This window comes from Hypomesus transpacificus, unplaced genomic scaffold (genome assembly GCF_021917145.1).
Source record: "Hypomesus transpacificus isolate Combined female unplaced genomic scaffold, fHypTra1 scaffold_213, whole genome shotgun sequence".
Classification (NCBI taxonomy): Eukaryota; Metazoa; Chordata; class Actinopteri; order Osmeriformes; family Osmeridae; genus Hypomesus; species Hypomesus transpacificus.
The window spans coordinates 64995-83463 of record NW_025813752.1 but is presented as its reverse complement, the minus strand read 5'-3'; the positions used below and the strand labels follow the sequence as shown (position 1 = coordinate 83463).

Genomic DNA, 18469 nt, shown 5'->3' with positions numbered 1-18469 from the left:
CGGCAAGCATTAAACTATTGTACCTTCTTTGAATCCGACGACTCTGTGCATTACTTGATAGAGAAATAATCTTAACATGTACACTGTGTGTCATTTATTTCTTATTGTCTATATAGATCCAACCAAATGTAAATGGTACATCAGAATTCAGAAATCACAAGTTTCCCTTCCAAAGCACCGCCTTCCCGTTCCAAAAAAACACGTTGCACATACGTTTACGAAGAAAATGAAAAACGGCAGTGTCTTTCTGCCCTCACAAAATGAATGATTCAGTCCAACCCTCTTCCCCCAGTCCAGGTGTCCTGATGTAGAGTCTTTCTGTTCTCACTTCTTGCCCTCTACCATGATAATGTGGTAACCAAATTTGGTCTTGACAGGAGGATCTGTGTACACAGGTTTGTCCATCGAGCTGATGGGCAGGGCGAACGCCGCGTCCTGGAAGGGCCCCACCATTGAGCCCCTCGTCATCCACCCCAGGTCACCCTGTCATAAACATGAACAACAGTCACACACTCCCATCTCTGACCAAAGATCGACATGGTCTGGATGCAAATCAGACAATAAAACACAGATTATTTCAAGATGATCTGTAAATGAACGCAATGCAATATGGTTTCATACAAAAAGGGGAACGCATCGCCATCTAGTGGAACATTTTGGGTGTAGCATATTTACACACAACACACCAGGAGGTCGAGGTAAGCAGAACATCTGGACGCAGTGTTTTCATTTCTAAGGACGTGCGGAGCATTCACACACACCTAAAGACACTGTACGCTGTATCCGCATATGGCAGAGGAAGAGCAGGGTGCACGTGGGTACAGTAGCACAGTAGAATGACTAAACAGCTATGTCCTACGCTGGGATGAGTGTGATGTGCGAGTGCTGGAATTCTTACTCCTTGTCTGGCTTTGTCTTCGCTGTACTGGGATGCTACCTCGCTGAATCGAATCCCTGCTTTCAGTTTCTCCATTGCCTCCATACTTTTGCCATGTTTTTCACATAAGATATGTCGCACCTAATACAGACACACCACCACACAACAGTGAGACACAATAATACATGATATGATCCATTCTTACTTTTAAGATAGGAAACAGCCGGAAGCACCAGATATTCCCTCACTTTTCTAATGTGGAGATGCATTTATAAAAAGGATTTAATGAAGTCAAAACTATTTATAAAACTTGGAAACAGAATAGTAAGTCCTCAAACTAAGTCTCCAAACATGTTCACTGTAAGCTAACATTCTGTAGGTTTTCACTTCAACACTAATCTGATTCTAATAATTACCTAGTTGATGTGTTAAATTTGGTTACAACTGGGGTTTGAGCAAAAAACTACCGGTACAGTAGATCGCTCTCCAGGAACAACGTTGGATACCCCTGGACCAAACAATGATCAGGGCTGTCTAACCCTGCTCCAGGAGACCTACCTACTGTACCGTTTTCCTTAGATAGCTCTATATGCTTCTGTTGACTGCTGATAGAACTGGCTGTTATACTGGTTATCCAGCAGCTATAGCAGCTGGCTTTCGTTTACAAGCCATCCACATCACAACAATCACATGTACAGACTGGAACACTGTAACGCTGGCTAACAAATTACCTTCACAGCAGTACCTCCTTTTGGAGTCTTCTCCTTCTTTTCTGTCTCACCGCCTCCTGAGGCACCAGCACCTGTGCAACAGTAACTGTAATCGTCACTGATTACATTCATTCAACATATGGCAGTAGGTAACATTGATCATGTGTGCTACTGCTAGTGCTAGCTCACTTGGCAGCATTCTGCTAGCCGAGTAGCTAGCTACAGTAGCTAGTAGTTAGCCTGAGATTGGGAACCAAACGATTCTGCGAGATACTTTGTCTCTAGTGTGCAAGATATTCCTAAAAACTAATAATAATATAGACAAATTATTTAATGAGTCCTAACCTTTGCCACCCTTGCCACCTTTCCCTTTTGGTGGCATTCTGAACAAGTGTAAAAGCAAAGCAAAAGGCACAAGCTATTCAGGTTGTGCTGTTTTGTCAGTTGGACTGGTTATAAACTCGGTTTCTCAGCTCGCCACAACTGCGCAGAGCGCACCACTTCATTTTTTACGTTTGCCAACAAGCCGTGTTTCCTATTCTGAACCCATCAGCGTATTTTGGACCACAAAACTTACATGTCCTCGCCACAAACGGTCCACCGATGCATGCGCACTAACATAATAACTTACAAATAAAACATTGTTTTCCCAGGAGTTTTTCTAACTGTTAACGTTTTGACCAATAGAAATGCGAGTTATAAAGGGGATGAGGCAAACTGGGTTACTATGGGAATGGCACCAAACACAGACAGGTGACGTTATATTATTTAGCACCCAAGGCTTCCTCCAGTTTTACAACCGTTCGATTATTTCTTTATAAAATGGTACCTTAAAATTTAAGTTTAAAGTTGATCTGATATGGAAATGTACGAGAGCATTCTTTGTCTGGGCAGAGGGGGATCAGCAGACGTATTTCTAATGAAACATGTAGAATCCAAGTACCTGCATGCAGTGAAGAGAATTCAAACTGATGACTCTCACAAGACAAGGACAAAGGGAGCAATCCTACAGGAAGCTGAAATCATCAGGAGACTGAAGCACCCCCACATTGTAAAGTTCAAAGAGGCTTTTCTGAACTCAAAGGATGACTGTATCTATATAGTTATGGACTACTGCGATGGTGGAACATTGGATGACAAAGTCAAAGAGAGAAGCACGGATCACTATTTCACAGAGAATATTATCATGGGTTGGTTTGTACAAGTCGCCATGGCCGTAGACTACATACACATGGCCAAAATACTACACAGGGACATTAAAACCTCCAACATGCTGCTAACAAAGGGAAATGTGGTGAAGGTGGGGGACTTTGGGATATCTAAGATAATGACCAACACAGTGGACATGGCTCGTACGTGCATCGGCACGCCCAGCTACCTAAGCCCGGAGTTGTGTCAGGACGTCCCATACAGCTCCAAGTCAGACATCTGGGCTCTTGGCTGCTTACTGTTCGAGCTCTGCTCTCTCAGTCCGCCTTTTACGGCCTCTAATCTCCTGAGTCTGTTCTACAAGATCATCAAAGGACAGTACAGGCCTGTGCCACACGTGTTCTCAGACAACATGTCCTCCCTGATTCAGAGGATGCTCTGCCCTGCTCCAGAGAGTCGACCGAGCGCCGCTTCCATATTGGGCACCGCCTATGTCCAGGAGCATCTCAGAGAGTTCCTCAGAGAGAGGGAGACAGAGTTCCGAATGGGTGCCGATTCCGAATCCATACAGCCCTCAATTGGGAACTGTGGTTCCCCAGGCACAACCTTCAGTGTCGAGGAGAGCGGGAGGACAGCCTGGGAAGGAGGGCCCACGGACGGGCCAGCAGCCTCTGCTCCCCTCACGCTGGGCCCTGAACAGCACAAAGAGGAGCAAGAGGAGGAAGGGACAGGCATCCCAGTGGAGCCCTGCTTCCGCAAGGCTGAAGTCACGGAGGACGACGTCAGCGATGGGGGGAGATCTGACTACTCGTCAGACTTTGATGAGGACCAGAGCGTGTCGTCTGTAGAGGAGGATGGGGATCAGGGCCAGGTCATCCCCGGGAACTCTCCCAAGGAAGACCTCTCTATGGAATCTGAGGGTAAAAAGAGGAAAACCATTGAGACGGTTCTCTAATTAGGATCTAGGCTTTCAAGTAGTGGATAACCAGCTCTGCTCCTGGGGGTTAACCTAGCGCCCTGCCCATTGTTAAACCTGCAGACACATGCCTGATTCAGTCAGCAGTAGTCTAATGAAGACTGATGAGCTGATGTGTCAGAGCTGATCTGGAACATGAACTCACAAAAGCTGTTCTGGTGCATTGTAATCATCACAAACTGGGTCCTTCTGATATATCGTTGTCTCACTAATACTCACATTGTCAAATTGTGGGGATCTGTTTTCAGTTAGTCCTGACGGAGCCGGGCGGGGGGAGTATCCTGATGACTTTGAAGAGGAGGAAGAGGAAGATGCGATGGGTGTTGTTCACAGTGCCCGTGCTGCCTTGGCACTGACGGTGGATAGATGTGGGGATGTTTTGGAGGAGGAGTGTCACCTGAGAGATGCTGGGGGATGGCCCGTCACTCTGAAGACACTTAGGGAGAAGTGCATCATGGGTAAGCAGCACATCATTCATACACCTGGAAGAAATGAATAGATGTTGTAGAAATATACTCATGTTGTCAGGGGGTTTATAATGACAAGATTTCAAAGCGACAACAGAAAAGACGTTTGTATTAATGCATGTCTGTGTTTCAGATGATGTCGGCCTCTCACTCTATGAGGAGATCAGAGAACACTTTGAGAATGGCTTGAGTCCCCAAGACCTGAAACCCCAGTTTGAGCACACACTCAGACTAGACACACTGGAGACTTGCCATCTCATATTCACTATAGACCAAGAGGCAGAGTAGAACAGGAAGTAACCCACTGAGAACAAATAGAAGAAACTAAGCAGGACACAGGATGACCTCACCTCATCGTAAAATGACATTTAAAGTGTCTCTTGACATTAGAATGGTAGGGCTATTTTTATTGGCTGTACAACCCTAAGTCATGATCATGTATCTGACCCTAAATGAATTAATAACAGAGTTGATGTTTGTTGTTATGGAATTTTTAAGAGAATTAATCGTTGAACTGAGTTGGGTAAATTATAAAGTCAAGTTTATTGAACAGCACAACCAATATACCAACGTAACCATCATCGACACGCAAACATGAGACAACAACACAATACCACAGTAATTTGACATAAAATCTCAAATAGTTTTACATACCATACACATGAGAGGGATGTTTTGACATTGGTAGACACTGGGGATGTCCCTTTGTAAACACACTGTTAAGTCAGTCAAAATAAGTCTGCTTTAAGCAATTCAGAAACTTAGTTCCTGTATCTTTGCAAAAATGGCACCAGTGTTACAGTGTGAGGTGGGGTAGGACCCAAACACAGGTGAGTAGCCAGACATTGCCTCAAACAAAGGGTTTATTTCTCCATGAACAGACGGGGAACTCACACTAACAAGGGTAAGGACAAGACAAAGACTGGAGACAAAACAGGAACCTAAATACACAGAACCAAACAAGACACAGTTGGACACGATAAGACAAACGAGAACTGAAACCACTCAACGAGACAAGTGAAGACAACGAAAGACACAGGGAAACACTAGGGCAGGGCGAAACCAAAAACAGGGGGCACAGCTGTGGCCGTGACAACTAGCCTTATTACTTATTCCGTATGTTCTACTTTCTCCTTTAGTCTTTCGATGCACAGGCAATGACGATGACTGTATCCACAATATCATGTACATCATTCTGCGCATTATTGTAAAGATATTTTCTAAATTCTAAATTTAAACAGGCCAACTGGTTGATTTGAATACCTTTGTGTAATACATTAGGTGACAAACTGTTTTGGATTTACAGGAAGTTGCAGATGGCACTTTTTGATTAGATATTAGGTTAAGTTATTACAGGTTCTTAGTAGTTTTTGACGTAATTGTAAGCCATGTACATGAATCCTTTCCTTAATTGGTATCCGTTGCATGCATAAGACATTTCTCATCACGATGTCTGAAAAAAAATCGGTATCAGCGGAAAAGTTGAACAGGTTTATCTTCACGCAATCTCATGGAAGTATGTGTCTCACTTATGCACATGACCACACACACACACACGCACACACACACACACACACAAACTCACACATTCCCTTGCATGCATGAAAAAGAAGACACACACAGTGAAAAACCTTCCTCGCATGCATTCCTTCACACAGACATGCACACACACTAATACACACACACTCATACACACACATTTTTGCACCAGCATTTTCTACTACGTAACGTGAATAAGAGGCAACAGTTCCATAAGTTAATGTAGTCACTCAGGTTCCCCCATTGCAGCACAGTGTGGTGATAAATAAAAATGTCCCTGGTGACTTAGTGTCAAAGTTGAACAGGAGTCACACAATCCAGTCTTTCAAAATTATCAGGTTTGCTATTGGCAAAAGCATTGCATGAAACATGTCCTTATATAAGTAAAGCTGGCCATAAAAGCACAAACATTTATTGTTCACAATATTGTTTAAAATGTTATCTCCGCAATTACCTTCTGTAGCATTAAACGTTACATTTGGACCATAGATATCAACTGTACATTGCTGTTTAGTCAAAAAAGCGAAATCCCCTCTTTGAATGATGAGAATTTCTTTCTTTTTTTCCCAGCATCCCTGATGCTACACCTTCTTACTCATCTGTGTCCCTTGGCACCTGATGGCGTCAAGACAAAGTTAACACCGTCCTCTGCGTTGTGAGATGTTGCAGGGAACTCATGGGCCTTAGCAACTTTCCAACCTCATTTCTTAATGAGTCATCTACCATTCAATGATCTGTCTGAGCTGTTTCAAGTCAGGTCCTATGTATTAGCACGTTTGAAAAACCACCAGTATAAGTTCTTTTATTGTCAGATGCACAGAACAACACAAGGTCAGACTGGGCACTGACATTCTTGGGACAAAACAACCCAAAGAAACCTGACATAACATAACATAAAAGTATTCAGTTTAACATAGATTACATCTAAAATATAATAAACCTCCTAAATATACAAAATAATACAATATACAGTACAGTATACTAAACCTCTAATACACATAATAACCTATACAAACATTAGAAACCTGTACTAACCTAGAGACAGTGGGGTACAATTAGTGCAATAGTGCAATATTGCTGATAGTGCAACCAGTAGCAGAAAGTGACAGTGTGTAAAGTCACTAGTGAGTAGTGCTTCAATGTCCGTATCAATGTCCATTCAGAAGCCTGATGGCCCTTGGGAAAGAACTGTTGTCCAGTCTGCGTGTGCGAGACTGAATGCTTCGGAATCGCCTGCCAGAAGGCAACGGGGTAAAAAGTCTGAAGGGCGGGTGGTAACAGTCTCTTAGAATCCTGACAGCTTTCTTGAGGCATCGTGTGTGGTAGGTGTCCTGTAGGGCTGGGAGCTTCCTGCCGATCATGAACTCAGCAGATCTGACCACACTGCGTAGGGCCTTGCAGTCCCTGTCTGTGCAGCTCTCATACCACACTGTGATGCAGCCAGTCAGTCTGCACCTATAAAAGTCAGTGAGGATGACTGAGTCCATGCCAAACTTCTTCAGTCTCCTCAAGAAGAAGAAACGTTTCCGGGCCGCTTTGACCACCTTGTCCGTGTGAGCAGACCAGGTGAGGTCATTGCTGATGTTCACCCCGAGGAACATCCTCATCCTGCCACCTCCTATAGTCCACAATCATCTCCTTCGTCAAAGTGCTGTACAATTAGCCAGGCAACACAAGGCACCTGCTGCACTTCTCCAGGATCATCGACCAGTGACATAAGACTGGCTGAGGATAGGCCTATGATTTAAAAACATCAATAGGGAGAGTATCTAATATGGAGCGGAAGACTATTCCAAACCTGCAGCTGAAAAGGCACGATTATCCTTAGATCTCAAATGGGGTGTGAAAGATTACTACAGAGTTGGAAGAAGAATATAGACATGGTGCTGTCCAATTTGTATTCAAATGGAACCACCACACTTTGACCCCCTAATGCCCTCAAACAACCCACTGACCAAGTGACCACAGTCCTAAAATGGTTGAAACCCCAATGACTCAGAGAAACTCTGCGGGCATTTTCATGCCCTTTCTTACGATTGCCTTTTGAGTTGAAATGACATCACCAACACCAGGAGGTCCTCTACAGGAAACCCAGGCTATTTGTATAGTGTGACTAGATTTTCTATCACCACCATGGTCTCATCTAGGGGGAATGTTCTGTGCATGATGTGTGAAATGCAATTTTTCTCACACAAGACACAACAGCCATAAGCATAGCAACATAGCAATAAAGATGGCTCAGACGGGCAATATTAGGATTTAGTTCACATTTAATTAGACCCCCACCTACACACACACGTACAAACACACACGCACACACACACACATACTTTGTGAAAGTCAAATATTTATTAAAATATCTGATGGCAATCAACCAGTCTCATGTTGTCAGCCTCACTGAGTTTCACCTGGCGATTAAAAGAAATGCTGGTGATAACAGAACCTTGCATCCGCAGGACCCCCACATCTGCCCTTCAAAATCTAATTTCAAGAAAATTTGGAAACAGTTTGTGACCAAATTATTATGATCATTTTGGATTATTTTCAGATTTAGCATATGTAGATCATTTTTCTTGATGTTTAACACTTTGTTGTGTGTATGAAAGTTATTGTGGTATCACTACACGTTGAATATGGTGTAGAATGTAAAAAAATATGCTTGACATTAAAATAATCAGAATCAGAAAGAGATTTACTTGCCATGAAAGTTTGCACAGACAAGGAATTTGCTTTGGCAGGAAGGTACATACAATAAACATATAGGAATCTTAAACATAAATATTTGGTCTAACTATACTAAGGGTACATAAACTAGCAATACTATGTGAAATACAATGAAAATAAAATTCACAATAAAATAAAATATAGGTGGCTATAATTGACAATATAAAATACAAATATTACATAAGATACAAATGGTACAGATACAGTTTTGTAATGTAGTGCAAAATGCAAATTGTTTTAAAACATGAAGTCATTAAAGTCAGTGTGAACTCTTGGCCTTGTTGAGGAGGTCAACATCGGAAGGGAAGAAACTGTTTGTATGGTGTGAGGTTTTGGTCCTGATGGACCGCCGCCTTCTGCCGGAGGGGAGTGACTGAAACAGGGAGTGTCCAGGGTGGGAGGAGTCGGCCACAATCTACTTCGCTCGCCTTAGGGTCTTTGCGGTGTGCAGGTCCTCGAGGGAAGGCAGATTGCAGCCAATCACCTTCTCCGCAGAGCGGATGATACGTTGCAATCTGTTCTCGTCCTTGGCAGTGGCAGCAGCGTACCAAATGGTGATGGAGGAGGTGAGGATGGACTCAATGATGGCTGTGCAGAAGTGCACCATCATTGTCTTTGGCAGGTTGAATTTCTTCAGCTACCGCAGGAAGTACATCCTCTGTTGTGCTTTCTTGGTGAGAGAGCTGATGTTCAGTTCCCACTTGAGGTCCTTGGAGAGGATAGTGCCCAGGAAGCGGAAGGACTCCACAGTGTTGACTGGGGAGTCACACAGAGTGAATGGGGTGAGTGGGGCTGTATTCTTCCACAACCATCTCCACTGTCTTGAGAGCATTGAGCTCTAGGTTGTTCTGGTTGCACCTGGTCACCAGGTTGGCCGCTTCCCACCTACAATCAGACTTGTTTCCACCAGAGATGAGCCCAATGAGGCTGGTGTCGTCCGCAAACTGTAGGAGTTTGACGGACGGATGATTGGAGTTGAAGCTGTTGGTGTACAGGGAGAAGAGCAGAGGAGAAAGGACGCAGCACTGAAGAGATCCGGTTCTGATGGACCGGGAGTCAGAGACTTGTGTTCCCAGCTTAACGCACTGCTTGCTGTCAGACAGGAAGTCTGTGATCCACCTGCAGGTGGAATCAGGCACGTTCAGCTGGGAGAGCTTGTCCTGAAGCAGGGCTGGGATGAAGGTATTAAAGGCAGAGCTGAAGTCCACAAACAGGATCCTGGCGTAGGATGCTGGGGAGTCCAGGTGCTGTAGAGTGAAGTGGAGGGCCATGTTAACTGCATCGTCCACAGACCTGTTGGCTCTGTAGGCAAAATGTAAGGGGTCCAGTAGAGGGTCTGTGATGGATTTAAGGTGTGCCAGCACCAGGCGCTCAAAATACTTCATTACCACAGAGGTCAGGGCGACGGGTCTGTAGTCACTATATCCTGTTAGCCTTGGCTTTTTGGGCATAGGGATGATGGTGGAGGACTTGAGACAGGCTGGCACATGGCATGTCTCCAGGGAGGTGTTAAATATGTAGGTAAACACCGGAGACAGCTGGTCAGCGCAGTTCTGGAGGGGGGCTGGAGAGACAGAGTCCGGCCCAGCCGCTTTGCAGGGGTTCTGTCTCTTGAACAGTTTGTTCACTTCTCTCTCCTGAATGGATAGAGTCGTCACTGTAGGGGGGGAGGCCTCACGGGTGGAAAAGGGTTGTTCAGGACTGTCCAATTGTCTTTCAAATCTACAGTAGAACTCATTCAGATCGTTGGCCAGGCGGGAGTCGTTAATGGAGTAGGGGGCTCTGGGCTTGAAGTTGGTGATCTGCCTGAGGCCTCTCCAGACAGAAGCAGAGTTGTTTGCAGAGAATTGATGTTCTCTCCAAGTACAGTCGTTTAGCCTCTCTCGCCGCTCTGTTAAACCTGTTCTTCGACCCCTTGAATCTGTCCCTGTCCCCACTCCTGAACGCGGCCTCTTTGTCCAGCCTCAGCTTTCAGAGTTTAGCTGTAAACCAGGGTTTGTCTTTGTTGAAGCTCACCCTGATGCTTATTGGTACACAGCAGTCCTCACAGAAGCTGATGTATGACGTCAATCATTGTTGGAAACGGCTCTGGCTCTCCCTCTTCCAGTTCCTCACCTCTCTCAATACCTTGATATGTTTCTCTAACTTTTTTATTTACTGGGGCAAAAAAGGCTGCAATGTCCCTTCCTCGGTTCATGATGACTAGTAGAAGAAGAAAAACTTTTTATTTTTTATTTTTTATTCAGTCAGCCCAGGGGGGCCACAGTGGGGGCCAGGGATATTTTTACGGGGACACTGGCCCCTGTAGGCCCCCGTGTAGAACCGCCCCTGCCCATGAATGATGATGAATTCATAATTCCCTTTGATGATAATTTCCAACAATGATTGACATCATGGTTTCACACTCCCCCAGAGCAACTTCCTTTTACAGAAACGTTATAAGCAGATGTTGTGATTACAATCACAAGAGAGTGAGAGATGCAGACTCAGAGAGACGCAGAAAAAAGAACACAGCAAAAGAAGAAAATGACCATGTTCATCGCTGTTCTTGTCATCCTGTTGCCACTTTGCAGTGGAGCCACTTGGACCTCTCCAACACGTACTGAGATCTTGCATGATTTGCAAAAGCTCAATGGAACTTCCTTCAGATGGGTAAGTAATCACTTTCTCCAAGTTAACAAATGTATTCCCAGTTGACACAGAGCATGTAGAGAACAAGTGGTTCTTCCTGCCAAACTGGGAGAACAGAGTCAAACCAAGCTAAAATTATGCAATGTAACTGGAGCCCCTTGTCTCGTTGGTGTTGTCATACAGCCCTTTCAGGGTCCAGGAAGGCTAGCAATAGGCAACCCCATTCTCAAAGAAAAGCATGGCTCAGCATGTTCTGTGGGTCAACATCAATAAGCTCTTTCTCAGCCATTACAGAGAATACATATGTGCTTCCAAAAACATGCAGTTTGTCATTTGTTAGACAGTGATGTAGTTCTAACTGTTCTTAATTCTCCCCTGCACAGGACAATAATTTATTGCCCATCATGGTACCCCGCAATCAAAGCAATGCTGTAAGTAATTTTGCATTCTATTACCATTCCATCCAAGGATATGGGTTTCTCAATGTGATGAGACAGGGACAAGGTGTGTGGACTGAACTAGTCTAACTGTGTGTCATTGCAGTGTTTCTGTCAGACGGAATTTAAAAAGCAGCTTTCAAAGTTTGTGAAGAACTTGAAACCCATATCTGAAGGAAATCAGAAAACACAAGGGCTACAGAAAATACTGGACAGGCTACGGGTAAACATAAACTTTCTGCATGTGCCAGAGGTCAGTAATACAGACTAAACATGTGTCCTGAAAAGCATTGACTGTGCACTCTCATGACTCTTAACCTACATGTGGTCTTAATTCCACTGACTCATGAATTTCTTTTTTGACCTTGGGGAGTTGAGTTTGACTTGAAAATGTTGTTTACTTTTCAGGACAAACATTCGATCGCTTGCGCACTATCCTTTAGTCAATACAAGAATATAAACTTCTGTTCCAAATATTACAAGTTGTTCATCAAGGAGTTGAATGCTAAGAATTGCTAAGACTTTACGAAATGTCTTGTCAAACAACTAATGTATTCATTGAACATTCTGATGCCTATTTATTCAATGCAATGTGAGCTAGCACATTGCATGTGCTACATAATGTGTTTTACTATGACGAGGACAGTTTCTATGATGAAATCTCTATAACATTTGTTGTTCATCTATTTATTATTTATTTATTATTTCCTGCATTCAATTTATTTAAATTATGAATTAGTTAAAGTAAATGTTAACAGAATTAAGCTTATTTTGTATTCAACATGTTTTCAAATAAAGTCAATTTTGATGATATCATTGTATTTGTACAAGGGGAAACAAGGAGAAAATGATTTTCATGTAATCTATTCATTTCTCACCAAAGACAGACATTTTTCTAGAGGCAAGATAAGAATCTCAGAATTACTAGTTTGACAAGATTAGAGACAGGACAGCTTCATGCAGAGAAGATTTGCCAGACAACCATTAATACACTATCTGGACCAACATGTTGGAACACCACACCATCACACCTCTATGAGTTACTTGTACGTCTCATTCCGAAACTACAGGTAATAACTTCCCAAGATTAAGTTGCTGTTATTTCTGACCAGAGTGTTGAAGACAGTCAAAAGTACAAGTATCTGGGGACAATGAACTTTAAGTTAACCTGTGATGTTGTTTGTGCATGGGCTAATCAGTTGACACTTGTCAGAAGCTCCAAAGTTCTAATGTTGACTCCACTTTTATGTGATTGTGTTCTTTAATTGAGTCAGTCTAACCCTAACCATTTATTGGATTTGTTGTTTTGGGTCACTTTCCTTATCAAACAGGAACAGGTAACTCTATATGGAATAGTTTGAATGCAGTAAAATAGAGGCACAAATATAAATGACCTCCCAACTGCACAAAGTCAAAGCCGCAAAGAAGCGCCAGTCAACCTGCTGACCCGTCACCTCTTGTTTAGTGAGTTCAGGTTGCTTCCATCTGATCACAGATGTAATAAGCCAAGATGGACGACCAATAGATTTAAGAACTAATTTAGTCTGATTCAACAAACCAAAGAAGAGCTGTGTGTGTAGCTTGGTGTGTTGATTGTTGACGATGACTGTACTGCTGGCTCTGTAAGAAATGGTCTCTCGGGGACAATAAAGATTATTACTTTGACCTTGTCCATGCTTTTACATGCAGGATTGACCTGAATGAATCCTGGATGAAAGCTGGTTACAAGTGAAGGACTCGTTGTCATGGTTCCTGGTCAAGTCCAATCTCGAAATTGACTTTTGAACCTTTACTCACAATCATCAAAATAACACGTTGTGCCAAATGTGTGCTCAAAGACATGTTCTGCCGTCACACTTGTCATTCCTGCTTCATCCATTCTGCTCCTTCTCACACCTATAACCTGGCTCCATGCCAGGTAGGAACACTATGTGCTGTGGTCCATTGAACACTGTTGGCACTCTCTAGATGTGTACCGCTCATGTATTTGTTGCATGTTGTGGCAACCAAAGGGGCGCAGCTAGGACCACACAGCACAGCACGGGTTGTGATCTGCCCAAAGCAGGCGTTTATTTTCGGAACCGACCAACAAAAATACAAAAATAAATTAGGTTCTTCCTCGGTCGAGGGCACGGTCAGGACTGGTCTCCTGGGCTGTCTGGATCCCCCCCCCCGCTCCTCATTCTAGTCATTTCCCCCCCCTTTCAGCAGGGGTGGCCCGTCTTTTATAGTGGAGCCATCCTCGTTCCTGCTCATGAGCTGCAGCTGTGTGGCTCGTTGTCTCTGGTGGGGGCGGATCCCGGAGATATCTTCCCCCGAACACCTGACCCCGGGCTTGCTGTGCCCCTGGGTTGCCACAACGTTCTTTTGCTTTTTTACTATTTTGGCTACAAAAGCATCAGACCCCCCGCCCCCCACCCCTGCCATCTTTGATGTTAAATCGGTCTCAAACTGAATTAATCTGTTGCCAATGTTGTCCACAGAGCTCAGCCTAAGAGTGTGTGAACATGCAGGTGTATTTTCTACAGGTACACTCTTGCACTTTTGAGGTTCATGTTGTGTAATTGTATCTTGTTTAACTGCATGCTCTTATTGTTCTTCCCGTTGGCACTTATTTGGTTTTTCACAATGTATGCTTCATGTTTTGGCTACCCGCAATGTTTTGGGGCTATCTCGTTGTTATGATCAGTGACCTATGCACTTTTGTAAAGCTCTCTCTAGGAATTCACTTTGGATAAAAGCGTCTGCTAAATGATTAAATGTAAATGCATAGACCATCCTTTAGGTGTCCTTTAGTCCCAGTGTTGAGGAGGCTAAAGAAAAAGTACTTGAAATAGTAATTGAAGATTTAATTTCACAATGACGGTGGTAAGGGTGTGTGTATACTTTATGTTCCTTGGTTTGCCTTCCACTACACCAGGCACTGGCGGTAAAGGACAACCAACAATAGATGGCACTTGAGGGAAAACTACAGGAACAGTTTAGCCATCACGCAGAGATGAGAAATGAATTCCAGATTACTTTGAGAAGCACATCACTCGTCTGTCACAATGTGTGGGCACTCACACAGGAAAAGGCACGCACACACTCACACTTCACTCTGACAGGCAGAAGACTAACACCACATGATAAAACAAGACATGATTTATAAATTTAAGAGTGAAATAATCCTGATATGCTAGAATAAGATTAGAACCATGCAGGGTCATTCCCTGGACAGGCCCTACAAATCACAACCACTATGCAAAATTTAACAAACCGTACTGCCCCAGTGAGTTTGAAGTTTATCTAAATCAATCAAACGCAAAGTAGAGTTCTTTGTAAGACTGAACCAAACGTTGGAGAGGACTTTTTTAATCCAGGAACTCTATGTGCTTGCTTGACAATCATCGAGCAGCGCTGCACGAGAGATGTCAGCCCCCGCCGAGGAAAAACAATTCCAGGTTGACAGATGCCCTCCCAATTCTATGTTGTCCTAGACTATTTGTAATTAGAGACAACAATATTTTTGATGAGCTTGCTGTAATGAAAAGAGGCAAGGTGACATTGGCATGCTATCCTGACAAGGATGAAGAGAGAAACTACCCGGCACCGATTGTAGATATATTGGCGGCCCATAATCCATTCATTTGACTGATTGATGGGCACGTGCTCATATCCTCAGGTCATCCCTCATGGATGGGGGGATGTTTTTTTTGTCACTACTCCAGCTTCGCTCTCTCAGTTGCCGAGGCTGTTCTTTCTCTCCGTTAGGTGGCCCCAGCGACCCGCTGACCATTGCAAACAAATATCGGAGATTTAACGAGAGACCCAGTCCCTGATTTTATCACTTTCCATTGTGAATTAAATACAGGTAGGCTTATTTATTCATGTATTCATTGCTAGCCTGTCCCTTCATGCATTCCTAAAGAGAGCCCAATACTAATTGACCGAGCAACAGTGATTGTGGTATGGTGTGGTAGGATGACTGGTAGTAGGTTATGCGTTTGTAAATTAAGTCTTTTAGATTTAGCTAATATTATTATATTTAGCGTCTGGATGAGTTATGGTGCATTGGTTGCGCAAATGAACCGCTACTAGCTTTGCAGTACTATGCCGGTGAGTGCGCAGCAGGGACGAACGCGACACCCGTCACATGGTATCACCCTCACTTCGCTTTCTTTTGAATGGGTCAACGTCAGGAGTCGGGTGTGAAACGGGGTCGCCGGTGGTGTAGTCTAGGCTACGGTAGACGGTCGCTTGGTGTTCGAGGGGACAGACGCACTTGGCGAGTATAACGCGTTAGGTAAGCGTTACGCAAAACGTCTAATCGGGCACATCAAGATAAAGCATCATACAGTAATGCTAGAATATGATGATAATTTCGCAGTGTAGCCTGATCGGAAAAACTAAGGTTTACTTTCGTAGTCGTGGTTCCAAAGCGTAAATTATGTATCTTAGCTTGTGCCACGAACTTATAACGGATATAATTTTTTTCCATTGTATTTTTGAAGACGGACTTCAAACGCCATCTCCTAATTGACAGTATCATGTGAGTAACTATAAATCACATATTTCCTAACATACGGAAGTCTCTATTAGCCTACTGAATGTGTGCAAATATTTTAAAAACAGAATGGAGTAGACGATGAGTGTCTCTTACATGATGATGCATTTTTGGTTTAACTGTAAGCTACAATTGGCAAAACTCTTCAAAGAATTTTTAAGGTTGGCTTAGAGAAAAAACCTCAATAGGTCCTTGTTGAAAGAGGCAAAGCACACGAGACAGGCACAAATTGTTTGATCATAGAATAAAATGTGGCACGAAAAGAGATCCATTACAAATGTGTAAACAACGAAAGCTTCCTACATGGTGTACTGAGACGGAATCTTTCTCTTCCCCAGTACCACTGGTGTAAGGAGATGAGCTTGGAGACACTGGACAGCTAGTTATGGGATATCTCGTACCCTGGGATATGTTGCTTCCTCCACTTAGGGTGGAATAGGACATTTTACATCCACTCTTTCCCTTCAGGGAACATGCACTACCGTCACGTAACCCTGCCCTACAAAACACAGGATGTCAAAACTGGAAAATGGAATCAAAGAAAATGTCTCTCCCAGAGAGAGGTTGCCTTGAACACCTTGCGTTTCATGATTCATCCGGAGCTGCATGCACACCCAAGTCAGGAGAATGGTCTTCCAGCCTGATGAGGATTGATGAGGATGCTGTTATTTGATGCTTTGGTTCTGATGCAGCCTCCCTCCAAGCAATGAGGTGATTGAGCACGTCCACTATCCACTCACACCCCCCCCCCCCACCCCTCCACCCCCCTCCCCCGAGCCATGGATCTGATGAACTTCACCATGGTCATCGACAGTGGATTATTGGACGACGCCTCCTCCGGCCGCGTCCTCACTGGCTGCTTCCTCTCTCTGCTCATCCTCACCACGCTGCTGGGCAACACCTTGGTTTGCGTCGCCGTCACCAAGTTCCGCCACCTGCGCTCCAAGGTCACCAACTTCTTTGTGATCTCGCTGGCTGTGTCGGACCTGCTGGTGGCCATCTTGGTGATGCCGTGGAAGGCAGTAACTGAGATCATAGGCTTCTGGCCGTTCGGCTCTTTCTGCGACACCTGGGTGGCGTTCGACATCATGTGCTCCACGGCCTCCATCTTGAACCTGTGTGTCATCAGCGTGGACCGCTACTGGGCCATCTCCAGCCCGTTCCGCTACGAGAGGAAGATGACTCCTCGAGTGGCGTTTGTGATGATCAGCGTAGCCTGGACGCTGTCCGTCCTCATCTCCTTCATCCCCGTCCAGCTCAACTGGCACAAGGCCCAGACCAAAGCCTCCATCCTGGACCCTGCTGGCTCTGCGGGCCCCCTGGGGCCCAACGGCACAGCTGGGGCCCTGGGGCCCGAGAACTGCGACTCCAGCCTCAACCGGACCTACGCCATCTCCACCTCCCTCATCAGCTTCTACATCCCCGTGGGCATCATGGTGGCCACCTACACCCAGATCTACCGCATCGCCCACAGGCAGATCCGTCGAATCTCGGCCCTGGAGCGAGCGGCGGAGAGCGCCAAGAACCGCCACAACAGCATGGGCGGAGACTCCAGCATCGGCGAGTCGGAGAGCTCCTTCAAGATGACGTTCAAGCGCGAGACCAAGGTGCTGAAGACGCTGTCGGTCATCATGGGAGTGTTTGTGTGCTGTTGGCTGCCCTTCTTCATCCTCAACTGCATGGTGCCCTTCTGCGAGCCGTCGCCCTCCGGCCACGGGGGGTCCTTCCCTTGCATCAGCCCCACCACCTTCAACGTGTTTGTGTGGTGCGGCTGGGCCAACTCCTCACTCAACCCCATCATCTATGCCTTCAACGCCGACTTCAGAAAGGCCTTCTCCATCCTCCTCGGCTGCCACAGGCTGTGTCCGGGAGTGCACGGCTTTGAGACGACTAGTCTGAACAAGAACTGACTCGGCGCTTCTCAGGCGGGCTTCAGCCTCGGCACACAAGGTTGTATTATTGTCGGCATCCTACCCCCCCCCCCCCCCCTGGGGGGCCCCCTGGTGGAACTTGATCACGCCGTATTTTGTGGTCAGTGGGGGTTGGGGGAAGGGTACTTCCAAAAGCAGTGGCATCCCCATGCCTGCACTGTGCCCTTGCCACTGCCAATGATGTTGTGGGAAAGAGGCGAGACGAGCTGTTCTCAGCTGGGAGGAGACGCTGTGCAGGGAAGAGGGAGGATGTGCGATTTGAGATTAAGGCTGCTGTGAGTAGAATTGTGGGATCCCTCTGGGGAATGTTAATCCAGAGGCTGGGCAGCATACTCCTAGACTGTAGGACACTGCTCCCTTCAGCTCAGAAGCCAAACAGAAGCCAAACGCAGTCATACACACTTATACATACACACACCCACCCACAGACACATACACTCACAACCACAGGCTGTTGTAGTGTAGTTACAACAAACTCTATA

General features: G+C 45.0%; 3 protein-coding genes and 1 long non-coding RNA gene across 5 annotated transcripts; 3 read left to right on the top strand and 1 right to left on the bottom strand.

The window, feature by feature from the left end:
* Positions 1-66: 66 nt before the first annotated feature.
* Positions 67-2058, bottom strand: pin4 (protein (peptidylprolyl cis/trans isomerase) NIMA-interacting, 4 (parvulin)). The gene is made up of 4 exons (XM_047013985.1): positions 1933-2058; positions 1609-1679; positions 899-1018; positions 67-483 (listed from the first exon to the last, which is right to left on the bottom strand). The coding sequence occupies exons 1-4, from the start codon at positions 1967-1969 to the stop codon at positions 325-327; spliced, it is 387 nt and encodes a 128-aa protein (XP_046869941.1). The 5' UTR covers positions 1970-2058; the 3' UTR covers positions 67-324.
* A 108-nt stretch (positions 2059-2166) lies between these two features.
* Positions 2167-4642, top strand: nek12 (NIMA-related kinase 12). Its single transcript, XM_047013984.1, has 3 exons — positions 2167-3656; positions 3961-4170; positions 4313-4642. The coding sequence occupies exons 1-3, from the start codon at positions 2447-2449 to the stop codon at positions 4465-4467; spliced, it is 1575 nt and encodes a 524-aa protein (XP_046869940.1). The 5' UTR covers positions 2167-2446; the 3' UTR covers positions 4468-4642.
* A 6281-nt stretch (positions 4643-10923) lies between these two features.
* Positions 10924-14000, top strand: LOC124462446. 2 transcript variants are annotated; one of them, XR_006955430.1, is made up of 5 exons: positions 10924-11094; positions 11457-11504; positions 11617-11763; positions 11919-12580; positions 13200-14000. It is a non-coding gene; the product is annotated as an uncharacterized LOC124462446 (long non-coding RNA). The 2 variants fall into 2 exon arrangements; XR_006955429.1 differs by having other exon boundaries at positions 11617-12580.
* Positions 14001-15674: 1674 nt separating this feature from the next.
* LOC124462440 (D(1) dopamine receptor-like) lies at positions 15675-18039 on the top strand. Its single transcript, XM_047013986.1, has 2 exons — positions 15675-16041; positions 16395-18039. The coding sequence occupies exon 2, from the start codon at positions 16836-16838 to the stop codon at positions 17964-17966; it is 1131 nt and encodes a 376-aa protein (XP_046869942.1). The 5' UTR covers positions 15675-16041; positions 16395-16835; the 3' UTR covers positions 17967-18039.
* The last annotated feature ends 430 nt before the right edge of the window (positions 18040-18469 follow it).

Bases quoted from the DNA above. Each gene is read 5' to 3' on its own strand.
- LOC124462440 (XM_047013986.1), top strand. From the start codon at position 16,836: ATGGATCTGATGAACTTCACCATGGTCATCGACAGTGGATTATTGGAC.
- nek12 (XM_047013984.1), top strand. From the start codon at position 2,447: ATGGAAATGTACGAGAGCATTCTTTGTCTGGGCAGAGGGGGATCAGCA. The intron at 3,657-3,960 runs GTAAAAAGAGGA...ATCTGTTTTCAG, and splicing joins CCTCTCTATGGAATCTGAGG to TTAGTCCTGACGGAGCCGGG. The intron at 4,171-4,312 runs GTAAGCAGCACA...TCTGTGTTTCAG, and splicing joins TAGGGAGAAGTGCATCATGG to ATGATGTCGGCCTCTCACTC.
- pin4 (XM_047013985.1), bottom strand. From the start codon at position 1,969: ATGCCACCAAAAGGGAAAGGTGGCAAGGGTGGCAAAG. The intron at 1,680-1,932 runs GTTAGGACTCAT...ACTGTTGCACAG, and splicing joins AGGTGGCAAGGGTGGCAAAG to GTGCTGGTGCCTCAGGAGGC. The intron at 484-898 runs GTAAGAATTCCA...TGTTTATGACAG, and splicing joins AAGACAAAGCCAGACAAGGA to GGTGACCTGGGGTGGATGAC.